Source organism: Plecotus auritus, assembly GCF_963455305.1.
Source record: "Plecotus auritus genome assembly, chromosome: 9".
Classification (NCBI taxonomy): Eukaryota; Metazoa; Chordata; class Mammalia; order Chiroptera; family Vespertilionidae; genus Plecotus; species Plecotus auritus.
The window spans coordinates 151648635-151671834 of NC_137783.1; the positions used below are offsets into that span (position 1 = coordinate 151648635).

General features: G+C 57.7%; 2 protein-coding genes across 2 annotated transcripts; both read right to left on the bottom strand.

Moving 5' to 3' along the window:
• Nucleotides 1-3613: 3613 nt before the first annotated feature.
• Nucleotides 3614-5230, bottom strand: COX8A (cytochrome c oxidase subunit 8A). The gene is made up of 2 exons (XM_080688107.1): nt 5033-5230; nt 3614-3933 (listed from the first exon to the last, which is right to left on the bottom strand). The coding sequence occupies exons 1-2, from the start codon at nt 5144-5146 to the stop codon at nt 3838-3840; spliced, it is 210 nt and encodes a 69-aa protein (XP_080544233.1). The 5' UTR covers nt 5147-5230; the 3' UTR covers nt 3614-3837.
• A 4950-nt stretch (nt 5231-10180) lies between these two features.
• Nucleotides 10181-22863, bottom strand: NAA40 (N-alpha-acetyltransferase 40, NatD catalytic subunit). Its single transcript, XM_080688108.1, has 8 exons — nt 22736-22863; nt 16808-16903; nt 15938-15990; nt 13902-13997; nt 13659-13817; nt 13434-13517; nt 12981-13058; nt 10181-12709 (listed from the first exon to the last, which is right to left on the bottom strand). The coding sequence occupies exons 1-8, from the start codon at nt 22739-22741 to the stop codon at nt 12568-12570; spliced, it is 714 nt and encodes a 237-aa protein (XP_080544234.1). The 5' UTR covers nt 22742-22863; the 3' UTR covers nt 10181-12567.
• Between the last annotated feature and the right edge of the window lie 337 nt (nt 22864-23200).

Here is a 23200-nt window from a genome sequence, read left to right on the forward strand (position 1 = left end):
ATACTCGCCTGCACGGTCCAGGCCACCTAAGGCAAAAGGCAAGCAGAGGAGGGGCAGAGGCGGCAAAGGGAGAGAGCCACCCCGCCCCAGTCTCATACCACCCACACTCCTCCTCATGTCGATCCCTCACATTCCAACACATCTCCAGTCTGCTGCGGACCAGCCCGCTGGTGCCAGTCTCCCCGGGGAGGGCCTCCACGCGCACGCACCCTTACCGCTACCATAAACCACCCACCACAAACCTAGTGGCTACAACACAAATGGCCGACTTCACAATCCTAGAGGTCAGAGGTCTGGTACGGGTTCCACGGGACAAAAAGGATACGTTTCTGCGGGCTGCGTTCCTTCCCGGGAGCTCTAAAGGAGAAGCTGCTGCCCGCGCCTGCCTGCAGGGTGTTGGCAGAATTCAGCTGCTTGCTGCTGTAGGACTGAGGCGCCCATGTTCTTGCTGGCCTTACTCTGAGGGCTGTTCCCAGGTCCTGGAGTCACTGCGTTCCTTGGCTCCCGGCCCACTTTCTCCATCTTCAAAGCCAGCACAGGCAGGCAGACAGGTGGGCAGAGTCTTCCCGAAATGACCATTCCCAGCCTTCCTTGTCCATCGTCCACCGTAAGAATTACACTGGGCCCCTCGGATCTTCCATTTCAACACACTTAATTTTAACCACATCTGCAGAGTCCCCTTTGCCATGTAATGTATTCACAGAGTCCAGGGATCAGGACGTGGATATCTTTGGGAGGACACCATTCCGCCGGTCACACCACCTTCATTTTAAAATCCTGAGCACTGAGGCTCAGAGAGGCTGAATGACTCGCCCACTGTCACACGGCAAATGGCCAAACCAGGCCTCACACCCAGAGCTCTGCCTCCCAGCCCGCTGTTCCTGACATAGCATCCGCCAGGACCGCAGCCTCCCCTACCAGCATGCACACCATGGCAGACACCGTCCTCCGTCCTCAGGCCCCGCAGGCACCCGCAGACAGACACAGGAAATGCTGGCTGGGAGGACAGGGAGCCTTATTTCTCTGCAGGGCATGGGAGAGGGACTCTGAAAGGTGACCAGACTTCAGGCCTAGAACCACACTAAGAACCAAAGGGAGGATGGGGCTCGAGCATGACCGGTCACCCGCGCCCTCCTCTCCCATCCACCCCCACGGGTGACCCTGCCCACATCCACACGTGCTGCGGGCCCAGCAGGCTGTGGGAGAGGAGGGCTGAGGAGCTGCCGGGCTTGCTAAGGGCTCTCTCAGGCCAGGGCTCTGAAGGGCTTGCCTGTAACCACTCGCTTCTCATCAACTCGCGCCGTAGCTTGAGATGGGCAGCTCTGGGCTGTAGTAGTCCTGCTCGGACAGGGGACCGCTGTCCCTCTGGGTTCCAGGGACACAAAATGAGGACACCCAATCAAAACCCTTGGCAGGACAGTGGAGTTACCACAGAAACTTAAGACACCTGTCCTGGCCTGGGGTCATGTTCTTGCTACATGGCAGCCCGTGGCCTAATCTGTGTCCACAGCAACCTAGCAGCTCAGAGCTCTCCGCTTGAGATGTCAAACAGAAAGCCTCCTGAACGGCGTCCAGCACGCACGGCAGGGGTGAACCTGAGGCAGGCAGTGAAGGATTAAAGAAGACAGACAAGAGAATACAGTTGGGACCAGGTGGATCACTGCCTGGATGGGGAAACAGTGACCCAGCCTGTAAGCTGAAGCTTTATCTTATAGTCAGACTAGGAGCCCTGCACATGAATCCGTGTGCCAGTAGCTCTCTGCGGGGCCTGGCCACTCCACGCCCACTGCCCAGAGGCTCTTCGCAGCCCAGAGGCCCATCCACAGCCGGGCACGGAACGCTTGCCTTGTTGCCGTGGCAATGAAGCAAGCACTCCGCCAGGCTGCTCACGCTGGCTGCTCTCAGCGGCCGGCCCCCCAGGACTGGGGGACTTGGGCAGGGCTGAGAGGACTGGGCGCCGCCATCTTGTGGCTATGGGTGCTGCCATATTTGTGAGGGAGTGATGGTTAATTTGCATATTACCCTTTTATTAGATAGGTTCACACAAAGCAATGCAAGGGGAGTGGTCAACATGTTTACAATGTTCTTGCGAGTTTCAAATCTATTTCTTACTCAAGCCTTCTTTTGGCAGCATTTGCTGCACCTCCCACAGCCCATTAGCTACCGGGGAACAAGGGAGGACTATGAGGTCAAGCTTAATTGTGCTGGGAGGGCTCTGCCTCCAAGCTGGGACTTGTATGTGGCTCTGCCACAGGTCAGTCTGAGGCTTGACTCTATAGCCGCTCCCTACAGCCTCCCAGAGTGAGGCAGGGGACAGGGGTCACCCCACTGTTTGGGAGGTGACAGCCATGACCTCCCTCCCCCAAGACAAGGGAGCTGTTGAGGAACCTGCCGGTGACAGATGGATGCTCCTCCCTCAGCACCCCAGCCTGGCTTAGGTCTGCCCTTCAGATCCTACGTCCCACTCCCCGGCCGATATCCCACCCTGTGAACACCTCCCAGCATTCAAGGCCCTGCCCCTCAGGCCAGGCACAAAGGCTGGCTGTGTGGAAAGAAGCCTTTTAGGAGGCAGGCAACCACTGCCCACCCCTCAGGGAGGCAGCCAGGGCAGAAGTGCCTTGTCACAATACCCAGGCACTGGCCCCCCAGGCATCAGCGGACACCACACAAAAAAGCCAGGAAAGATGAGACAAAAGGAGAACAGGGTTCATCTTGAGCTTCTGTCAACACCAATCAGGAAGCAAGAGCCCTGCCAAAGAGGGTTTGGGGAGATGTGAGTTCTGACACCCAGGGCCTCAGCCAACCACATCCTAGAGCCCTTCAGCTTTAACTGGCAGCCCTGCCCTCCATCCTGGCCCAGAGTCCTGGCAGCAGCTCCACAGGGAACACTGAACCTGTGTCTGTTCAGAAACCACCCGGAGGAAGGGACCCAGCAAAGGAGAGCTAACGCTGCCCTCCAGGGTGGGGACAGCAGTCTGGGGGTTCCTTCCAGACACTGGATTCCAGCTCAGTGTGGGGTGTTTCCCAGCTTAGGAGGCCCCCAGGCCCCCAGGAAGAGCCCTAGGGATGTAGGAGCAGCAATTCCCCAAGCCAAGGAGGATGAGGGACAGAGAAGCGGCAGGGAGAACAGGAAGGCCAGTCAGTCCATAAGCGCTTACGGACACAGTGATAAACGGCAAGGGGCCCTGGAGCTGACATACAAAAGCAAGACACTGTCAGGTCCCCCCAACTAGAAGGACATCACCACCTGAGAAATGGTTGGAGCACCGACTCCGGCCAGGGAAGGCTGGCCCCAACGGGAGAGGCAGACACACACACGGCCTTGAGCTTGGCACAACCACGGGTGCTGGAGAAGGTGAGCACAGAAGGCTGCCCAATAGAAACAGTGTTTGTTTTCCCAAGTAAAAACATTTCACCCCAGGAAAGCATGCAAAGGAAGGAGCCCTCCCGGACAGCAGGGGGGAATGTCTGGGCACCAGGACGGACCACTGGCCGGTCAGCCAGCAGAGACATGAGGCCAGCGGGCCCCCTTCTCCACACCCCCACCCAACACCAACCTCAGCTCAAGTATGGAGGCAGAAGCTCAGGTGGAAGGTACGGTGAGTTTCTGAAGCATGATTTAAATAGGCTTTATTGTTACGAGGTGGGTCCTACCCAGCAGGGCCTTATACACCGAATTACATGGTCCCATGATCACAATGGAGAAATCAAGAGGTCATATTGCAGAAGAGGCCGCTGTAGCTGAAGGACACGCTCCAGGGGAGGCGGCCAGGAATGCAGCAGACATGATCAGGACAGGCGGGGTGGCCAGGTCACAGGGGAGGGAGGACAGCCCCTTCACTCCCGCTTCTTGTAGCTCTCCAGGTGAGACAACACCCAGCCCGCGGGCAGGAGGATGCACAGGAAGCAGGAGGTGAGCCCAATGACGACATCCTGCACAGAGCACAAGGAAGGAGCCCCACGGTAAGAAACTGCCCAGGAGCCTGCATGTCCGAGCAGCTCCCCAGGCAGCAGAAAGCCCCCCTCCTGGAGCGAAGGTGCAGGCTGCAGGGGAGGAACACAGCAGATCCAAGGCCCACTCCAGGCCCTGAGGTCAAGGGTCAGACATGGAAGGGGGGAGGGGCAGCCTGGGTTAGAATCCATGGAGAAATCCACCATCTGTTGATCAAGTGAAGGAACAGGAACAAGGATGCAAACCTGTTTATAGCTGGTCGGCTGGGACCCAGGAACCTTCCATGGGGTGGTAACTGTAAAAATGCACCTCCCACCTCCTTCCCGGGACTGCTAGGCACCCCTGGGGTAGGGGATCAAGGCTTTTTTCTGCCATTTCCACATTCCCTATAGCTAAGATCGCTGCAAAACTTGGGAGTCACACTTGAGTTCAAATTCTTTCTTTGCCACTGAAGGGTGTGACTTTTGACAAGTCACTGGGGCTGCTCCTAAATCTCCATTCCCTCAGCCGGAAATGGAGTTCATGTCTTTCTTCTCGGGTCACGGGCAGGACTGATGGGGCCGGCTCAGCAGTCTTGGCACAGTGCCTGGCACACAGCAGGCCCCCAGCAGTGCCAGCTGCAACTGTTATCACTATGATCTCCTCCATCGCAGCCATCTCCCAGGCCTGCTAACCGGGATTCCGAGGACTTGCACCCAAGGCGGGTTCTGCCATTGAGGCAATGGGTAACTGCGCCACACAGGAAGCTGTCAGTCAGGGTTAAACCCTCCCCCGTTCCTGGAATTGCAAACACCTGTTGGGGTCCTCTCCCCCACCCCCCCCACCCGCTTCCCTAACAATTAGGAGCGGTAGCAACTACTATCCTCGCTGCCGGTCGTCAGGCACCCCCAGGAACCGACTGACAGGCTGTGACCCGAAATCCTGGGGCTGACTGCACGACGGGGGCCCGGGCATGTCCCCTGCGCCCTCAGACTGGCCCACACCCGCACTGCAGCTCGGGCCACGCGGCGAGGCGCGCGGGGCAGGCCCCGCAGAGCCGCGAGGCCCCGAACTCGCCGCGGCCTCCCGCCCGCTGCTCACCAGGGTCCCGAGCTGCTCCCGCGGAGGCTTGGAATGCACCTGCGCGCGCGGCACCAGGAGCCGCCGGGCCGGGCCCGCGAGGCCCCGCAGCAGGAGCGGCGCCAGCGGAGACATGACCGCACAGAACGCACTGCAGACGGCGGCCAGGCGGAGCCCAAGGTCGGGGAGTCAAAATGGCTGCCCGGAACTTCCGGAGCAGGGGAGGCGGCCCAAGGGCGGCTCGGAAACACCCCGGAAATGACGAAAGGCCGCACCTCCCCTGAGTTTTTTGGCGCGTTCCTCGAAACAGCCAATCGACGCCACCCTCCCACCGGTAGGCGGGGCTTGGAGGGCGTCCTACCGGTTATGCCCCGCCTCCGAAGTGGCCTATCTTCGTGAGTGACAGTTGTGGTCACGCTATCACGTAAGTGTAAGTTATACACTTGCACTTCTCTCTCTCTAAAAAGCGGCACTGCTTTTTAGAGAGAGAGAGAGAGAGAGAGAGAGAGAGAGAGAGAGAGAGAGAGAGAGAGAGAGAGAGAGAGGAAGAGAGGAACGTCGATGAGAGCGCAGACATCGCTGGGCTGCCTCCTGCACGCCCCCTACCGGGGATGGAGCTCGGAGCCCAGGCGCCACCCTGGACCCCCCCTCCATCCCTACGCTACTCGGCTCTCTCTTCAGACATCCCCGCTGCCGGCCTCCAGGCGTCCGGCCCGACCGACCGGCTGACACCAACCTAACTGGAATCCTCATTTGCTCTTACTCCCTCTAATCCCGGTCTCCGCGCAGTGGCAACCGACCTTCCTCCCTCCACCCCTACTTTCCTTCTTTTCAAACATAAATCTAACCAAATCATACACCTACTTAACTCTCATTGGTCCAAGTTCCAATTTCTGGATGTCACTCTTCACCTGTCTCTAAATATTCCACACCTCCCTCCTTGCTCACGGGTCTTGCCCCCCCCCCCCCCCCCCCCGCCAAGCCTTTTGCATCTTTGTATCTGCTTTGTATCTACCTAGAACACTTTCAGCTCTTACCTGGCTTTCCTTTTTCACCACTCCTTTTTTTTTTAATATATTTTATTGATTTTTTTTTTTACAAAGAGGAAGGGAGAGGGATAGAGAGTTAGAAACATCGATGAGAGAGAAACATGGATCAGCTGCCTCCTGCACGCCCCCTACTGGGGATGTGGCCTCAACCAAGGTACATGCCCTTGACCGGAATCGAACCTGGGACCCTTCAGTCCAGAGGCCGACACTCTGTCCACTGAGCCAAACCAGTCAGGGCCCAAACCCCATGCTTTTAACCATCTTCACACAAGGTGCTGTGGAGGAGTTTCCAGAAGTTCCAGTTTGGATACTGCGGGTAACAGGACCAAAGGCTGTGGCAAGGGGTAGGGTTGAGATGGGATGGCAAGGGACTGGGAAAACAGGAGCTTTGTAGAAAACTCCGCCCCATGGAGGTCGGCGGGGGGCTCAGAAAAGTGGCCATGGACTCAGGGTGCCCCAAAGGGTGGGCTGTGCCCGAGCTTCCTCTGGAGGAATGGGCTCCCAGGCCCTGAGCTACCCAGGGCCCCCCTCCACACCTCCCCTTCCCCCCCCCCCCCCCCGACACTCATGGGTGTTGGTAATGTCGCAGTCTCAGCCCAGCCCACCTCCGGCACCAGGCCCCTGCCCTCACCCTGCCCCAGGCTCTGGCGAACAGCCCAGGGCAGATCCTTCTAAACCTAAATATTCCCTCCAAGTGTACAGCCAGCTGCTGCCTCTAGAAGGAAGGGCAGGGCCCCGCTGCCCTCATGGGCTTGGTCAGGCTTTTGTCTTAGGAACAAAGTACTAACGCCCAGGTTAGAGCACAGCCAGGCAAGAGGCCGGGAGGAACGGGCCTTCCTGTGGGTCCCTGGGTTACTCCCGGGGGGGATGCCCATTCATCTCCTTCGCCAGCGGCTGGAGGAAAAGGAGTGACTGTGTGGAAGAGGCGCATCAGCACTCCGCTCCTGGGCTTTCCTCACGGCCAGAGACGTGACTTCTCTCAGAAACCCCATCAGAGAGGAGGAAAGAGGCCGGCAGAGGTCGGCACCCGGCTGAGTCTGCAATGGCCAGGGCAGGGTTTGCACCTGGGTCTGTTGACTGCTGCTAACATCTCTGCTCGGATGAGCTCCCAGCAGCCCACTCTCCAAAAAGCAGGGACAGGCCCTGATGCAGCTGTCAGGCAGTGACAGGGAAGAGGGGCAGCGCGAGGGGATGTCCTGCTGTCCTGGCTGGGAGAGCCCCAGTCCTGCAGCCGGCTGCCAAGGCACAGGGAGGACGTGGGCTGGGGGTGCCTGCCCACAGGGAGCCAGGTGTGGTCCAGCCTTGGGCAAACTATGGCCCACGGGCCGGATCCGGCTGTTCTATCCGGTTCTCTTGCTCTCCCCTCCGCTCCTTTACTTTGAATTTATATTAGTTCACACAAACACTCCATCCATGCTTTTGTTCTGGCCCTCCTGTCCAGTTTAAGAACCCATTGTGGCCCTCGAGTCAAAAAGTTTGCCCACCCCTGGGTTAACCCCTCTGCCCTGCAGCCCACAGCCAGTGGCCATGTGTGATGAGGACTAGACCGCCTCGCTCATGTGTGACAACTCAGGCTTGGCAAAGGCCGGCTTCACTGGGGAGGGAGGGCCCACACCCCCTGAAGCTGACAGATCTCCGAGTCTGCGTCCTGCTACTCCCTCCACACCAGCCCCCAGGGCACCGGCGGGTAAACTGAGACCTGGAGGGGCGGGGCTGCGAGGCTGGACCACCTCCCAAGCACACCCAAGCCCTCCCCTCCCTGTCTCGCCTGAGGGTGTCATGGTGGGCATGGGTCAGGAGGACTCATATGTGGGCAAGAATGTGCCCAGCAAGCATGGCATCCTGACACTCCAGTGCCCCAGGGAGCATGGCACCATCACCAGGGCAGCTGGCAGGTCAGGGGCGCAGCCTGCCTCTCCCCTAATCGTCACCTTTCCTCCCCATCCAGCTGAGCAGGAGGTGCAGCAAGGAGAGGCTGGGCCCAGGGGCCTGGGCTCTGAACACCAGACGGCTCTGGCTGCCTCCTCTCGAGAGAACTAGGAGCTGGCGCACAGGCAGGTTGTCCCCACTGGCGGCTTCCCCAGGCCCCAGACCCTCTTCCAACCCGCCTGTGTGGGTAAGCCTCACGAGGCAGCCGCTCCTCGACAATGGCCTTCTCAACGCCTCCCCATCTTCCTTGGCAGCCCCCGCCCCCCGTGGGACAGGATCAACACGAGCAAGCGCTGCCCTGCGCCCCGCACACAGGAGCACCGAGCGTGAGCTGTCACCGGCCTGCGCCCCGCACACAGGAGCACCGAGCGTGAGCTGTCACTGCCCTGCGCCCCGCACACAGGAGCACCGAGCTGTCACTGCCCTGCGCCCCGCACACAGGAGCACCGAGCGTGAGCTGTCACCGGCCTGCGCCCCGCACACAGGAGCACCGAGCGTGAGCTGTCACCGGCCTGCGCCCCGCACACAGGAGCACCGAGCGTGAGCTGTCACCGGCCTGCGCCCCGCACACAGGAGCACCGAGCTGTCACTGCCCTGCGCCCCGCACACAGGAGCACCGAGCGTGAGCTGTCACCGGCCTGCGCCCCGCACGCAGGAGCACCGAGCGTGAGCTGTCACCGGCCTGCGCCCGCACACAGGAGCACCGAGCGTGAGCTGTCACCGGCCTGCGCCCGCACACAGGAGCACCGAGCGTGAGCTGTCACTGGCTTATCAGGTGCTCACCAAATGCCAGTTTCCTTCCCGTCACAGCCAGGTAGCAACATGCCCGCTTCCGGCGGTCCCGTCGTCAGGGCTCCTGGCCGCACCGTCCCGTCCGCCCAGACCCTGGTGCACAGGCGGCGGAGGAGCAGCCTCGCCTCTGCTGCCCTTGGAGAGGAAGCGCAGGAACGAGGGCAGCCCTGCCCTGGGTGACAGGCCTGGCGGTGGAAACCAGCTCAGCTCTGCCCACTCACCCAGCGGCTGTGCCTCTTGCTCCTGCTCGCTGGGGTGCGTTTCAGCAGTGCGCCTGGAGCAGACGCCTGAGCTGCAGCTGGAGGGAGGTGGGGAGGCAGAGGCAGCCACAGGGGCCCTGGCCGCGTGGGAAGATGGAGGGCAGATGATGAAGGAAGGGCCTCACCCTTCCCAACTTTAGCCTTTTACCTGTAGCCGGGGGATGGGCGTTCCAAGGAATTCCTGCCTGCGACTGAGACAGCCTGCAAGGAGCAAGGAGCTTTCTGCCCCAAGAAGCCTGTTGGGATCAGCCAGTGGAAGGGTCTCCCCTCCCAAGGACCCTGATACCTTTCTTTGTGCCTCACAGAGAAGACAGCTGCACAAACCATCCCCCACCCCCGGGTGTGCCCGCCCACACGGCTGAGGCCACCCCAGGCCGGCACCCTGCTCCTTTCCCCAGAGAACTGACCCTCCAACGCGCAGATGCTCCCTGTGGCTCGGGAGTTCCACCCTCGCCTCCCTCTCCACCTTCCAGCAGCTGTGATCCCCACAGGAGTCTGTCCACAGGAAGTGCCTCTGCGCCCTACCTTCCGGCCCACTTCCTGCCCCTCCAGCTCACCCTGGCCGGAGTCCCGCCTGGGAGAGGAGCGCATGGCTCCATCTGTCACACTGAGGGCAGGGCAGAACCTCCCCGGCTCATAACGTCCCTCCGTCAGGCCTGACATGAGTTATCCTTCCTCGGGGCCTTTGCCTCCTGAGTGGAGGGGAGAGGGGCTGGAATCGCTTTAAGGAACAAAGAATATCTGGAGTAACCCAATGCAGTGAAAGGGAGACAAGGAACACCAACACACTCCTCAAGCTGCACTGGAATTGACCTTCAGCCACAGATGTCGGGTGTCACAATGCCTAGCGCCGGACTCTCTCCACGATGCAAAGCAGGTGCCCCTCTACCTTTGACCTCTGCCCAGGGCTTCTGGGAAGTGACAGAAACACATGCCTTTGGTCTCAGCTCCCACCTCTGGCTGCTCACCCAGACACCCCGAGGTTTCTCAGGCCTGAAGCTTCTCTTAGAGGAAGGGACAGGCGCCATCACCGCTGCATGCCTCCAGAGCACAGGCCCAACTCTGGGACAGTCTGGAGACCCAGGGTGTCCCGAGCCCACACCGCCCATGGCACCCAGCACAGGCACTGTCCCAGCAGCTGAACAAAGTATCTTTTATTTGTGACATACAAATACAACCAATGCAAAGAGATCACTTTTCCCCTTTGATTCCAGTGATAACAAGTTGCTAAAGAAAAAATATATCCTTCAAAGTTTCCTCTAAAAAACCCAGGAAGGGTTAAAAACCATACACATCATATACACATTTGACATCAACAAAAAATAACCTGAAATAGAGTGAATACAACTAAAAGAAAAATCTTAAAAAATATTTTAATGTGCCCCAGACAATAAACAAAGCGCCCGGTGAAGGCCTGCTGCTTCTCATCACCGTGACCTGGGTCAGCGGGGAGACTGAGGGTTGGGAACCGACGGGCTCAGCACTGACAAGCGCCCCCTGCTGGCCTCAGGCTGCGCCTCGCCGCCCAGCCCCCTCCAGCGCAGCCCCGGGGCGTGGCCAGGAGAGGCTGGGCGAGGGCGTGGCACCAAGCGCCCAAATGGACTCGGGGCCAGGTGGTCAATGACCGGAGAGACAACATACACTGAACTCACCTTCTGTGGGATTTACACTGGGGGCTCCTTTTGGTCCCCTTGAGTGGGAGGTATCAGAAATCCATGATCTAAGACAATAAATAGTTATCATTCTGTCTTGGACAGGAATCAGAGGAAACACTCTTCCTAAACATGCTTCTGTCGTTCCATGATTCTTGGAAGCCCACCAATGCCCTCCCAGGAACGGAAACTCCGCCCCTCGGGTAAAACCCCCTGGGAGCCAGCAGGACAAGGACGCGGGTGGCTTGTTCCAGTGTAAAGCTGCAGGGCCCTCTCCAAGGGAGTGGCCCTCTCACAGCTGGGGGGTCAAGAGCAACGAGGAGCGCTGGGCGGGGGCTGGGTGAAGGCGGCCATGTGCACAGACCCCCACTAGCAGGGATCTGGGGGAGAAGCAAGCACAGCTCCAGGGAGACCCGCCAGCAGAGGCCCGAGTCAGGGCAGGGTGGGCTGTGAGCAGACAGAGGTCAGGACCCGCGGGCCTCCAGGACAGCAACTTCAGAGGCTAGAACTTTAAGACACGCCCTAACGCAGAGCTCAAGGACGTCCAAGCGGAGGCGTTAGGTGCGTGTTCCTGGGTAAGGATTGGTCCTTTTCCCCTGGAGGGAGAACGAGGCCTAGGGATTAGGGCAAGCGGGAGCTCCGACCCCACAGCCTCTATCCTGAGAAGAGGAAGGCCTTCCCTCCCTGTGCCAGCCGCGGCCCCGGGTGACCCAAGAGGAGCCGCTGTGGCCACCCGGCGGTCCTGCTGCAGCCCGAGCTGCGGCCAGGGCAGTGGCACTAGTGCCTCACTGAGGCAGCGAGGGGCGAGGCTGGGGGCGCAGGCGGAGGGCCTGCTGCTGGCTGGGGGCTCTCTGAAGAGGGGGGACGCCCACCTGCAGAGAGCTATCAGCACCAAGATCTGAGAGGAAGGCATTAACGATGCCAGGAACGAGGACCTCCGGGGGGGAAACGAGGGGCTCCCTGATGTTATTCCCCCCTTAGTAATAAGAGGTATCTGGGGCGGGCGAGAGGCAAGGGGAGAGAGTGTGAGGGCGATGGGGAGGGCAGGCAGGCCCTCTAGCTTTTTGCTGGGATTTAGAAACTTGAGTCATGCCATAGATCGAGGTTCAGCTTAGAATGCAGCGAAGTCCAAAAGCCCGAAGGAGCAATGCGGCCCCACTCAGCACCTGGCTCCTGGCCTCCTCGGCCCCTCGCTGACAGCGATGGAGAGGGAGGCAGCGTTCTTCCCAACGCTGGCTGGTCCCCCGGGACAACCCCCCTCTAACTGGTCCAGAGAGCACACCTAGAGAGCGCTCCCTTGCTTGTCTGTCGTAGCACAGACCTTCCCCGGACGCCATCAGAGCATTCTGCCCGCAAAGCAGGAGTCGGAAGCCTTGCTGTGCCCAGACCTTCCACCAAGTCCGTTCCCCTTTGAGGACCAGCCAGACCCTGACCGGGGCTCCAGGACTTTCATAAGGTGGGCATAAACACTCCATTTGTCCACGCGTGTGTGTGTGTGTGTGTGTGTGTGTGTGTGTGGCAGGAGGTTGGAGGGGGGCAGTGTCGGAAATCCAGCCACAGAGGAGTCAGGGAATCTTACGCTCAAGGGCGCAAGAGTGGAGTGAGAAGGCAGCCTCCATGCCAGGACGACTTCACGCCCAGCCTCCACCAGCTCTTTCTTCCCTCAGCAGCCTCTCCTCTCGGCTCCCTCCTGGCACTCTGCTCTTCTGGGAGAGAGGAGGAGGGGCACTTGGACCCGCCTCCCCAGGGTTCTGTGCTCTCAGGGCGCAGCCTGGCACGTGCAGGGCTGAGGAGGCCACAGCTCTGAGGGCACCCGGCAGGCAGCATGAGACCAGGGAGAGGGTAGACCTTGAAAGGACGTTCTGGCTGGGAGTTCAGTGACAGCAGCCACCACAGTGCCCACCAGCATGGGAATGCTGACTGTCCCCAAACCTGGTCCTCCGGCTCAGGATCTCGTAGGAGCAGTCCTCCCCACAGCAGCCCGACATGCTGGGGGAAGAGTCATCGATTTCAAATCTGCAAGGCAGGCAGGAAGGAAGGTTGGTTGCAGGCGTTGCCTGCCTTCCTCCCGGGCCCAAGAACTCTTCCACCCCCACACTCGTGAGACCCCTAGGTGTGAGGGTTCAGGAGGAGGGAAGGAGCCCGAGCCAGAGGGCACTCCCAGGCCAGCCCCCAGCCCCCAGGACCACGGGACAGGGAGCTAGGCATCAGGATGAACGGGGCCGGGGCCAGGACCAGGAAAACGGCGGTGGGGCAGAAAGTCCCACACCAGGGCCCAGCCCCTTACTGCAGCGCTTCTCTGAAGAACTGGTAGGCGCCATGATTGTGCTTAAATACTGTTAACATCACCTTCTTCATCTGTGTGCTGAGGAGAAAGCAGAGAGACAGATGCCAAGTCGTGCTTCCTCTCCCGTGCCTCTGCCTGCCCCTCAGAAGCACTTCTGCGCCCCGAGTCCAGCCTCTGTCTGGGGCACCCACAGCACTGGCTCCCCTCTGATAGGGGCTGATGAGACTGCACGGGCACTAGGCCCCCACTGCCTGACGGCTTCTCCACTTCCTCTCTGCACCCCCATTATAACGAGGCGCAGGTACAAAATCCGGGATTACAGCAGGACAGGGAATATCTTGCTGAGAGGGTTCTAGATGCCCTTCTCCCAAAACATTCCCGAGAGCCTCGTTCTCCATGGAGACGCACAGAACAGCGGCCACCTCCGAGGCAGCTCCTTCCAGCGGCCCTTACCTATTGGCCATGAGCTGCAGAATCTGTATGAGGAACTTCCCCAGGCCTTTCCGCCGCACCTTGCTTTCCAACTGCACCTCGTAGCTGGTGAAGAAAGCGGAGGATGAGCTGAAGAGGCTCAGGCCGGCCAGAGGCGACTGACAGGCACAGTGGTCTGTGCCACCCACTGGAGTGCCTGGAGCAGGGTCTCCTCCCCACACCACACCCCGAGCCGGGGCTCCTTACCAGTACAGGACTTCATCCCCACACTCCACGTCGAAGCGGAAGTGGGAAAAGGCAACGGGGACGGAACTGTTTTCCCAAGCAATGAGGTACCAGGCTCGGTCATCTGTCATTTCCTCCCGCTTTTCTCGGTCCTTCCAGCCCCACTCGCTTTGCTCATACCTGGGAAAGTGGGGGCATCAGGACCAGGAGCTCCGGGAGGGGAGGGCCAGCCTGGGGCGGCCCGCGGCCGTCAGGGCGTCTTACATGGTCTGCATGTTAGTTTTGGTCAGGTCGAAGGCCCAGTCCACCGTGGCTGCCTCCAAGCCAGACACTCGCTTACACTCAATGGAGACGTTTAACCTGAGAAGAAAAAGGAGCATTCGAAGCCGCTGCGGCCCAGTGCTGCCCGCTGCCCGACAGCCTGACCTCAGATCCACACAGAAGGCCAAGCCCAGCCGCCCGGCCATGACGGCAGAAGGTGCCTGTGAAGGAACGCAGCCTTGTGGGCTGATTCACAACTGTCATCACAGGCCCGCCCCCTGACCACAAGTCCCTTCTCCTGCCTCCGCTGCATGGCCCTCATCACACTCGGCTCTTTCTATACACGTTGCCCTCGGCTCTTTATATACCTGTTTCCCCAAACTAACAAATGCTGCAGGCATTAAGGTATCGCAATCTGCTACTTATTTCTAAATGAAACAGAAATAACTCATAGTTCAATTCCTCAGCCAAACTGCGAGCTCACATTCTCCAGGTAGTGCCACCTTCTGAAGGGACTGCAGTCAGCAACTCCAAGTCCTTATCTTTCAGTGGCCTGCGACATGACCCCTCAGAGGACGTTCCCACCCTCACCTCTGTGACTGCCGCACCATGTGAGCCGTACACGTGCTCAGCCACGTAAATTTGGAACTTCCTGGCTGGGAAGTCTTCCTTCCTTTGTAAATAGTGACCATGTGGAAGTCACTAAGAGCTATCACAGTGAGGGATCTCTGAATAACAAAGCCACCAGAGGAGCTGTCTGGGTCTGATCACAGGCAGAAAGAATGAATGAATGAATGAATGAATGTGACACTGAGATTCAGACACAGCTACGAAAGGCAAATACAGTGCTGCCTCGTAGTCTTTGCGTCATAACTCACGTATTTACATTTGTCTTCCTTGTTCATTAAAATACTCATACCACCACCCTGGCTGATTTGGGCCGGTGGATAGAGCGTCGGCCTGCAGAGTGAAGGGACCCGGGTTCGATTCCAGTTAGGGGCGCGCGCCTGGGTTGTAGACTTGATCCCCAGTGGGGGACGTGTGGGAGGCAGCCAATCGATGATTCTCATCATTAATGTTTCTATCTCTTTCTTCCTATCCCTTCCTCTCTGAAATCAATTAAATATATATATATATATATATAAATAAACTCCTACCACCTGCTACTTACAGAGCTGGATACAGTCTCTTTCCTCCTTAAAACAGCCCCGCGAGTTTGGCATCTTCACTCCATTTAATAGATTAAAAATGAGGCTTACAGAGGATGACTGACTTGTCTAAGTATATAGTTAACAAGAGACAAAGCTATGATTCAAACCCACAGCTGTGATTCTCTAAGACCGTAACTCCCACCCCCCTCTCCAGCCAACGAATCTCTGGTAAAACAGATTATGCTTCCTATTTTATACCAAGAGGACTGAAAGGAGAGGGGGGCTTTAATACAGACCCTACAGTAAATTAGATCAGTAATAACAGTAGTAATAATTGCTGACACTGATCCAGCTTTTAGTATGCTCCAGGCATGAATGCTTTACATCTAATTCTCCTGATGACTTCATTAGGAAGATGCTGTTATTAGACCCATTTCTGATTAGAAAATTCAGGCACAGAGAGGTTAAGTAATTTGTCCAGGGTCACAAAGCCAGTAAGTGAATTTTTTTAAAAAATATATTTTATTGATTTTTTACAGAGAGGAAGGGAGAGGGAGAGAGAGTTAGAAACATCGATGGGAGAGAAACATCGATCAGCTGCCTCCTGCACACCTCCCACTGGGGATGTGCCCGCAACCAAGGTACATGCCCTTGACCGGAATCGAACCCGGGACCCTTCAGTCCGCAGGCCGACGCTCTATCCACTGAGCCAAACTGGTTTTGGCACTAACCGGGGGGAGGGGATTTTATATCAACAGGGCACTAGCCACCTTTTCTGCTTTTTCCTAACCAAGAAGAATGGGAAAATTTGAGTCTGGGGAAGCCTACTCCGGAAAGGTGAATTCCTGAAGACACTCGAGACAAAAGCTAGGGATGCTGAACACTCACCCGTTTCGATCGTATTTCTTGAACACGGGGAAAGCCTCCAAAGGGTCGCCAAGCTGTGGAGGGAAAGAGAGAGAAGTAGCACAAACACACGCGTGGCAGAGTGTACGCTCTGCCCTGAAGTCCGATGCTGGTCAGACCACACGGGGAGGCTCAGCTGCTGGGCCAGGGGCACCCTCAGATGGACTCCCTGCCTCAGCTCTGAAACCACATGTAAGAGGGAGGCTTCGGTGAGGAGGCCAAAGAGAGCTAATTAGTTCATTTGCCAGGACAGGAAGACTCTCCTAGGCTAAAACAACACTGGCCTGTGGGCATACAAGCTGCTCACTGCTCACCTGTCAAAACCCGAAACGGAAAATCGCATCCTGAGCCACATCCTTATCCATGTGGACTGCTTACTGAGGGGCCATAAGAACAACAAAAGGGGAGATATGAAGGGGGCGGGAAGGTGACCAGCATCTCTCTGGTTCAGTTTGAAATCCGGGCCCATCTGGTGCTCAGGTTCACGGCTATTTCTCCCGACTGCAGCCTCTTCAATGACTGAAGAATGAATGAGGAAATTATACCACATTTTATGAGGGAGGTGTGCTCCCCAAAATGCAAAATCCTAACAAAAATTTCTCCAGGCCCTCTTCTACTGGTAAGGGACCCACAGAGGGGCACAGCCGCTTCCATTAGGACCCACATTTCCCTGCACTTGTGGGCCAATTGCCGGCCCACCTGGAAACCCTCCCAGGCTCATCTTCCTCGGCCAGGAGGCAGCAGAGGTGTGGTGGGTAGTAACACAATTCTGCCACAGGGTGGCGCCAAAGGAAGTAAAAGGAAAAACCAGGTTGCAGTTGGAGGAGGAAGGGACTGGGAAGGAGGAGTCACCCTGTTGGCTGCGTCCACTTTGGCACAGACGGCATCCATGGCTGCTCGCTCCTCCAACCGCTTCTGCTTCTTCTCCTTGGCTTTGCTCGACTTCCTCTGTAACAGAGAAAAGCAAAGCCGGCTTGAAGGGCTGTGGCCAAGCCTTTGAGGAACCGAAGGGCCGGTGCCTGCGTCCACAGACCTGGCCTCAGCGGCAGGAGCTCCGAGCCGGCTGCCACACTTGCTGGGTGGGAAAGGCCCAAGCGTGTTCCCGGCGTGAGACCTTGGGAGCGGCTCAGCTCCCGTCAGGGAGAGGGCTGACCCTGGGGCTGCTGGGTCCGGTGAGGGCCCCGTGAGGGCAGGACAGACATTCCTGCGGCGGAGCCTGCCCCCAGCAGACGCCTAAGAAATATTCCCTCTGCCATCCCCCCGCGGAGGGAACACGTCGTTTCGGACAGACTCAGGGCAGGTTCCAGGGAGGAGATGCATCTGAGGAAGCTGCGGACAGCGGTTCCCAAGTGCAGGTTTACTGGAAGCCTTCTCAGGCTCCCAGCCTCAGGAGACAAAGCTCGGGAGCTGGCCCGTCTCCGCTAGGCCCGGGCGCTCTGGCTCAGGAGACAGAAGTGCAGCTCAGCCACGGCCAGTGAGCGGCAGGCACACTGGGCAGCGTGCGGGCCCCACGGGGTTCACCTGGGGACAGAGGCCTTGCTGACACGTGGTCAACAAAGCCAAACGGCGGCCACACAGGCAGAGGGCGGAGCCACGGAGGGCTGTCCTTGCACAGTGGGAAGCCACACACACTGCAGCCAGGGCAGATCCTATTCTGAGGCTCCGGTGCGGCTCTCAGGCCTAAGGGGACCCCCCTGGGGGACACAGGGAAAGAGCCCAGCTCTGGAGTCTGACAGATCTTATCCAAAGCCTCTTTCTGCTCTTCAGTCCCTGCATCTTCAGGCAAAACACTGCCTCCTCTCCCCGTCTGATGAGTGGGGCCATGAATATCTACCTGGAGGCATTAAGCCCGTGAGGGTTAACACAGCACATGCTCAATAAATGAGTTCTCACTCACACCCAAGAACCAGAGCGGCACACACATCTGGAGGTGCTCGTCCACCCAGCTGGGTGCAGAGGCACCCAAAGGCACTGGTAAGATGGCTCTGAGCCCACCAGAGGGGTCCTGTTACCTCCAGTCACACCTCAGTGGACACTGATTGGTCCCAGGAAAGGTTGAGGAAAACCAACTGCTAGGAAGGCTGATCGGGATAAGTTCTACCCTCGGTTCCCCCAGGAGTGACACTGCTGACTCCTACTTCAAGCAGCCAGGAGGCAAGAGTCAGACACCAGGACTCCCAGGGGTTGCTTGTCCAGGTATAAACTCATCCAACACCAGCTACTGCTCCCTGCAGGCTGAGCACCCGGCTGGAGGCCAGGCCAATCCAGTTCTTGCCTCTCTAGAGGAAGGAACACACAAGAGAACACACTGTCCTCCTAAGAGGGGCTGGGATCTGGACACAGAACCAGCCCCTCTCTACCACATAGAGGTTTCGGAGCGTCCATCCTTCTCTTAGGAATTTGGGTTTCCAGACAGCACTGAGATACGCTCGGCTCGCAAAGTGCTTTCACAAGCGTTACCTGGCTCAGTTCCCAGGGCAGAAAACATGACCGCCCTTACACATGAGGAAACTGATCAAAGGGATGTATGACTCGTTCCAAGTTCCCCAGAGAGTAAATGGCAGAGGGGAAACTCAATCCCAAGGGCTGGGCCATGGACCCAGTGTTTGTTCCACCAGCCATGCTATCTCCCACTGGGAGAGCCCACGTCACTGTCAAAGACCTTCTCGGGCCGGCCAAGGATAAGGTCAAGATGAGACCTCAAAAGCCCTCCAGGCAGCTATACAGCGATTCATTTCCCATTACCCTCTGCTTGGTGATGGCTGGTATGACGTGCCAACACAGTGCCATCCCAAGTCCTATCTCCTTGAGGTAGGGACAAGGAACAGGGAACCTGAGACAGGTCTCCAGGGCTGTGCGATGGGGCAGAAAGAACATGAGCTTTGGCACCAATCAGGCTAGGCCGTGCTCTTGCCGCCCCCGCATGACTTGTGAAAGCAACGCCAACTCCAGAAAAATGGGAATGCAACACTGGCCTCAGGGTAAGGACAGCTCAGAAGTCAGCACACCTTCGCAGCAGAAGCAAGCTCCCTTCCTGCACCCAGCACGCTAGCTCTCTCTTCACATGATACAGAGCTGAAGGATCAAAGGCGCTGGAGGGAAAGCATGGCTCCGGGGACTCCGAGAGCACTGACACGTGGGTTCCCTCATCTCTAAGCACAGGAAGTGAGCAATTCCAAAGCACCAGCAGCAGGAGAGCCAACCCCAGGCCTCGGATTTATAGGCTCATTCATGCAGGGGAACGGGCGGGCCAGGCAATCCTTGGAGTGAGGCTTGGGGCTGCCATGACCCCAGCCGGCAGATAATGAAAGCGCCCCCTAAGCGCTTTGCTGCCTGCACACGGGGTAGGAGGCAGACTGCAGCAGGCTGGGCCAGACAGGCGGGGTTCCCCGGCAAACCTAGCACACCCTCGGAAAAGCGATCTCCTACTGTTCCAATTAGCTTTGCCCTCTGTTGTGGAGGTAAGACTATCCTGCAGGGACATAGAAAAATTCTCCTAATTAAAGTGGGCGCTAAGCACAGGGAACAGTAAAGCTCATTGTGGTAAGTGTCTTTCCCAAGGGAGCTTTCTATAATAGAGTGTGGGACTTTGAGTCAAGAGACTGGATTTGATTTTCAGCTCTTCTACTTAGTAGCTGTGTGACTTTGGACAAGTTATTTAATCTTTTCCAGCAACGTTTCTCTGAACCTCAATTTCCTCACCCATAAAATGGGACTATCAAGGATCCACTAGTGGCAGACACTCTGCTAGTGCTTTAATAGATTATTGACTTGCATCTTCACAAGGACTCAGCAAGGTATGTGTGCCCAATTCTTTTTTTTTTTTTAATATATTTTATTAATTTTTTACAGAGAGGAAGAGAGAGGAGAGGGATAGAGAGCCAGAAACATCGATGAGAGAGAAACATCGATCAGCTGCCTCCTGCACACCCCCCACTGGGGATGCGCCCGCAACCAAGGTACGTGCCCTTGACCGGAATCGAACCTGGGACCCTTCAGTCCGCAGGCCGACGCTCTATCCACTGAGCCAAACCGGTTTCGGCTGTGTGCCCACTTCTTTGATGAGAAAACTGAGGCACAGAGAGGTCAGATAACTTTCAGGGTCACGGAGTTCTCAAAGAGGTCTTCCTATTACCATCGTCCTCATTCCCACGAAACCGTTCATTCCCTGAGGCAGAGGTCACATTTGCTTTATTTGCCAATTTACAACCCAGTACTCAGCAAACAGTAGGTACTCATACCTGATAATCATTCAAGATTGAAATCCAGGTCTGAAACCTAGAGTCCATGCTCCTTCCACTACTCCATCCATTACACTTATGACACATTCTGAAGTGTGACATGTTTTCACATGCAGCTGTGAAACTCCTCCCCTTGCTGCTCCTACCAAATTAGTATCCCCACACTCAGTTCTCTGACATGGAGAAATTTTTTTTAATCTCACCCGAGGATATTTTTCCATGGATTTTTTAGAGAGAGTGGAAGAGAGAAGGAAAGACAGAGAAAAATATCGATGTGAGAGAAACACATTGATTGGTTGCCTCCTGCACATGCCCCAACCGGGGCCCGGGCTGGGGAGAAGCCTGCGACCAAGGTATGTGCCCTTGACCTGAATTGAACCTGGGACCCTTCGGTTCGCAGGCTGATGCTCTATCCACTGAGCCAAACCACAGGGCTGGAGAAATTTAAAGACACACACACAAAAAAAACCCAGATGGAGGCAAGAGGCACCTTTCAGATAAAGAATTTGTCATGTCCTGGATTTTCAGTGTTAATGCCCCCCCTTCACCCCATCCCACGAAGTATCCAAGATCCGAAAAGAGCCTCTGTGTGGGGCAAAGGGAGACATCTAAACTCTAATTCCTAAAACAATGCATGTGTGGCAGCCAGGGCCCAAAGAACTCTGAATGGTGCTCCATCCGAGGCCCCTCTCTTAGCCTGAGGTCAGCTGTCAAATGGAGCGTGGCCCTCTGCTGGAAAGTGACCACTATGGTGACCATCCTGACACGGAAGTGGGGCGTCCGCAGCCCCCGCCCGTGAGGAATGAGGATAATGAGAGGGTTCCAGTTCTGTTTCAGGGAAGAAAATTGATGCCTCTCTCTTGCAGTGAGTTTTAGAACGGAAGAGACGAGGCAGGGCATTCTGAGAAGCACATCTGTAACGTCTGAGTGACAGGCCTGGGGCCTAAGGGCAGCACGGACCACAGTATCTCCGAGGCCTGTGAGGAACTAACCAATAGGAAGTGTTGGCCCGGACTGGCACGTTATGCTTCTTTGTTCTGCTCCGTCTACAGTGGCTTATGCTGGGTAGATACCTAAGGAGCCCATACTGGGCACACAGGTTCCTTTAGTTCCAACAAGACCGGGGCCTGGGGCCGCTCACCCACGTCCAGGTTAAGTATGCCCCCAGTCTCTAGCCTTGATTTTCTACGTATGGAATACATAGTCCCCAAAACTCCTGGTTGAAACATGATGTGTTTTGACGTGGATTACATAAAGTGCTTGGACGTGGGTTAGTCAACTGTTTTTGTCTAACAAGTTGATTTGTTCAGTCAATAACCATTTGAATAAGAAAAACAGGTAGGTTAGTAACAGCAGGGACACACCCAACGGGTTAAAGTAAAACCAGCACACATCTATTTCAGATCACTAAGTAAAGGCTGCGAATACAGGCAAAAAAGCACAGCCACTAATCCGGAGGCTACCGGGGCCACTTACACCCACCACCTCACTCAACCCGCCCATCTCTCCTGAGGGGGAGGGACGCCACCCTCATCACATACATGAGGAAATTCAAATTCGCAGAGGCCAGGTCCCTGGCACCGGGTCGTGTTGCTGGCCAGTGGATGGGGCTGGAACCGAGGTAGCTCTGGCTCCCGAAAGTGGGGGAAATCCCGTGTAAAAACTAATCATGTAACAGGAAGGGCCGGTTACATGTTTAGGAGAGTGCCTCATGCTACTCTGCTTGGGGCTTAGGAAGGCGAACCCACAGAAACATGTGCGTAACTTCCATCAGCACCCGGCGGCCCTGCACGGAACAGGTGGCCACTCCCCGTCCACGCCGAGGCCCGCGCCAGCCCCTGCCCCGCCCCCCAGCTCCCGCTGCAAAGCCACCTGCAGGGCTGAGACTGCTAGCGACTCGGGGGATGCAAAGGACACCTCCCTGCACCCGCTGGGATGGAAGAACCCGCTTCAGAGTCAGGAGAACCTGGCGCAGAGGTTCCGAAAGAGAGCAGGGGAGCCGGCTTTCCGGAGAGTCCGTGCAGCGGGCAGCGGAGCAGCAGGGGTTCGGGAGACCCGAGTCGGTCTGGCCCCCGGTCACCATCTGTGTGACCTTGGCTGGGTGCCTTCTTTCCCCTGGGCCTCAGCTGCCTCCGGGCCAGGGCTGACCTAAGATGTGGGAAGCCCCAAAGCCGGTGACAACCAGGTGACAGTGACCCCTGGGGACGGGGGGGGGGACACCCCAAGATCCGCGCGGGGACCGGGGAAGGCCACGAAGATAACAGGTCAGCTAGGAAGGCGGGCGGACGGGACGCGAAGGGCGGGGACACCCGAGGGGGTGGGGTCCGGAGAAGGGGGCTCCCCAGGGGATTCCCGCGTAGGACCGGGCATGGGGACACTTAGAATGGGGGAGTCGGGTGATTTGGGGGCTGGGGGGTCACGTGAGGCCGGAGGGGGTCGGGGTCACGTGAGAGGGGGTTCAGGAACAATGGGGGCGCAGGGAGCAAGTGGAGCGGGGAGCGCTCCGGACCCTCGCGTCTCCTCTCTCTGCCTCACTCACCCCCATGGCGGCAACGGTGGCGGCGGCCCTCAGCTCCTCTTTCCCACACTTGCCGGCAGGAAGGCGGCAACGGCAGCTACGGTGGCAGCGGCGACAGCAGAGCGACCGCGGTCCCTGCACCGCGCATGCGCCTGGCGGGCTCCCCCGCGCGCACTGGTGGGCACCGCGCGTGCGCACAGCCGAGGCGGGGGGGGGCGCGTGCAGGTGGAGAGCGCGAGAGGCGGGCTGAGGGTCTTGCAGCCGAAAGAGGCGGGAGTCGCAGAGCAGCGTCGCGCTAAGAATGACGTAGCCCCGGGCCCGCCCCCTCCTCGCCAGGCTGCTTCTGTAGCTATGGCAACAGCTGCGCCGCGCTGAGAAGCGCGCCTCTGTGCAGCCCTGGCGCTCAGCGTCTCTGTGGCCCCGCCAGGCCTGAGCAGCCACCTTCACAGACAAGCAAACCGTCACGACCTCTGAAGTACCAGCCCC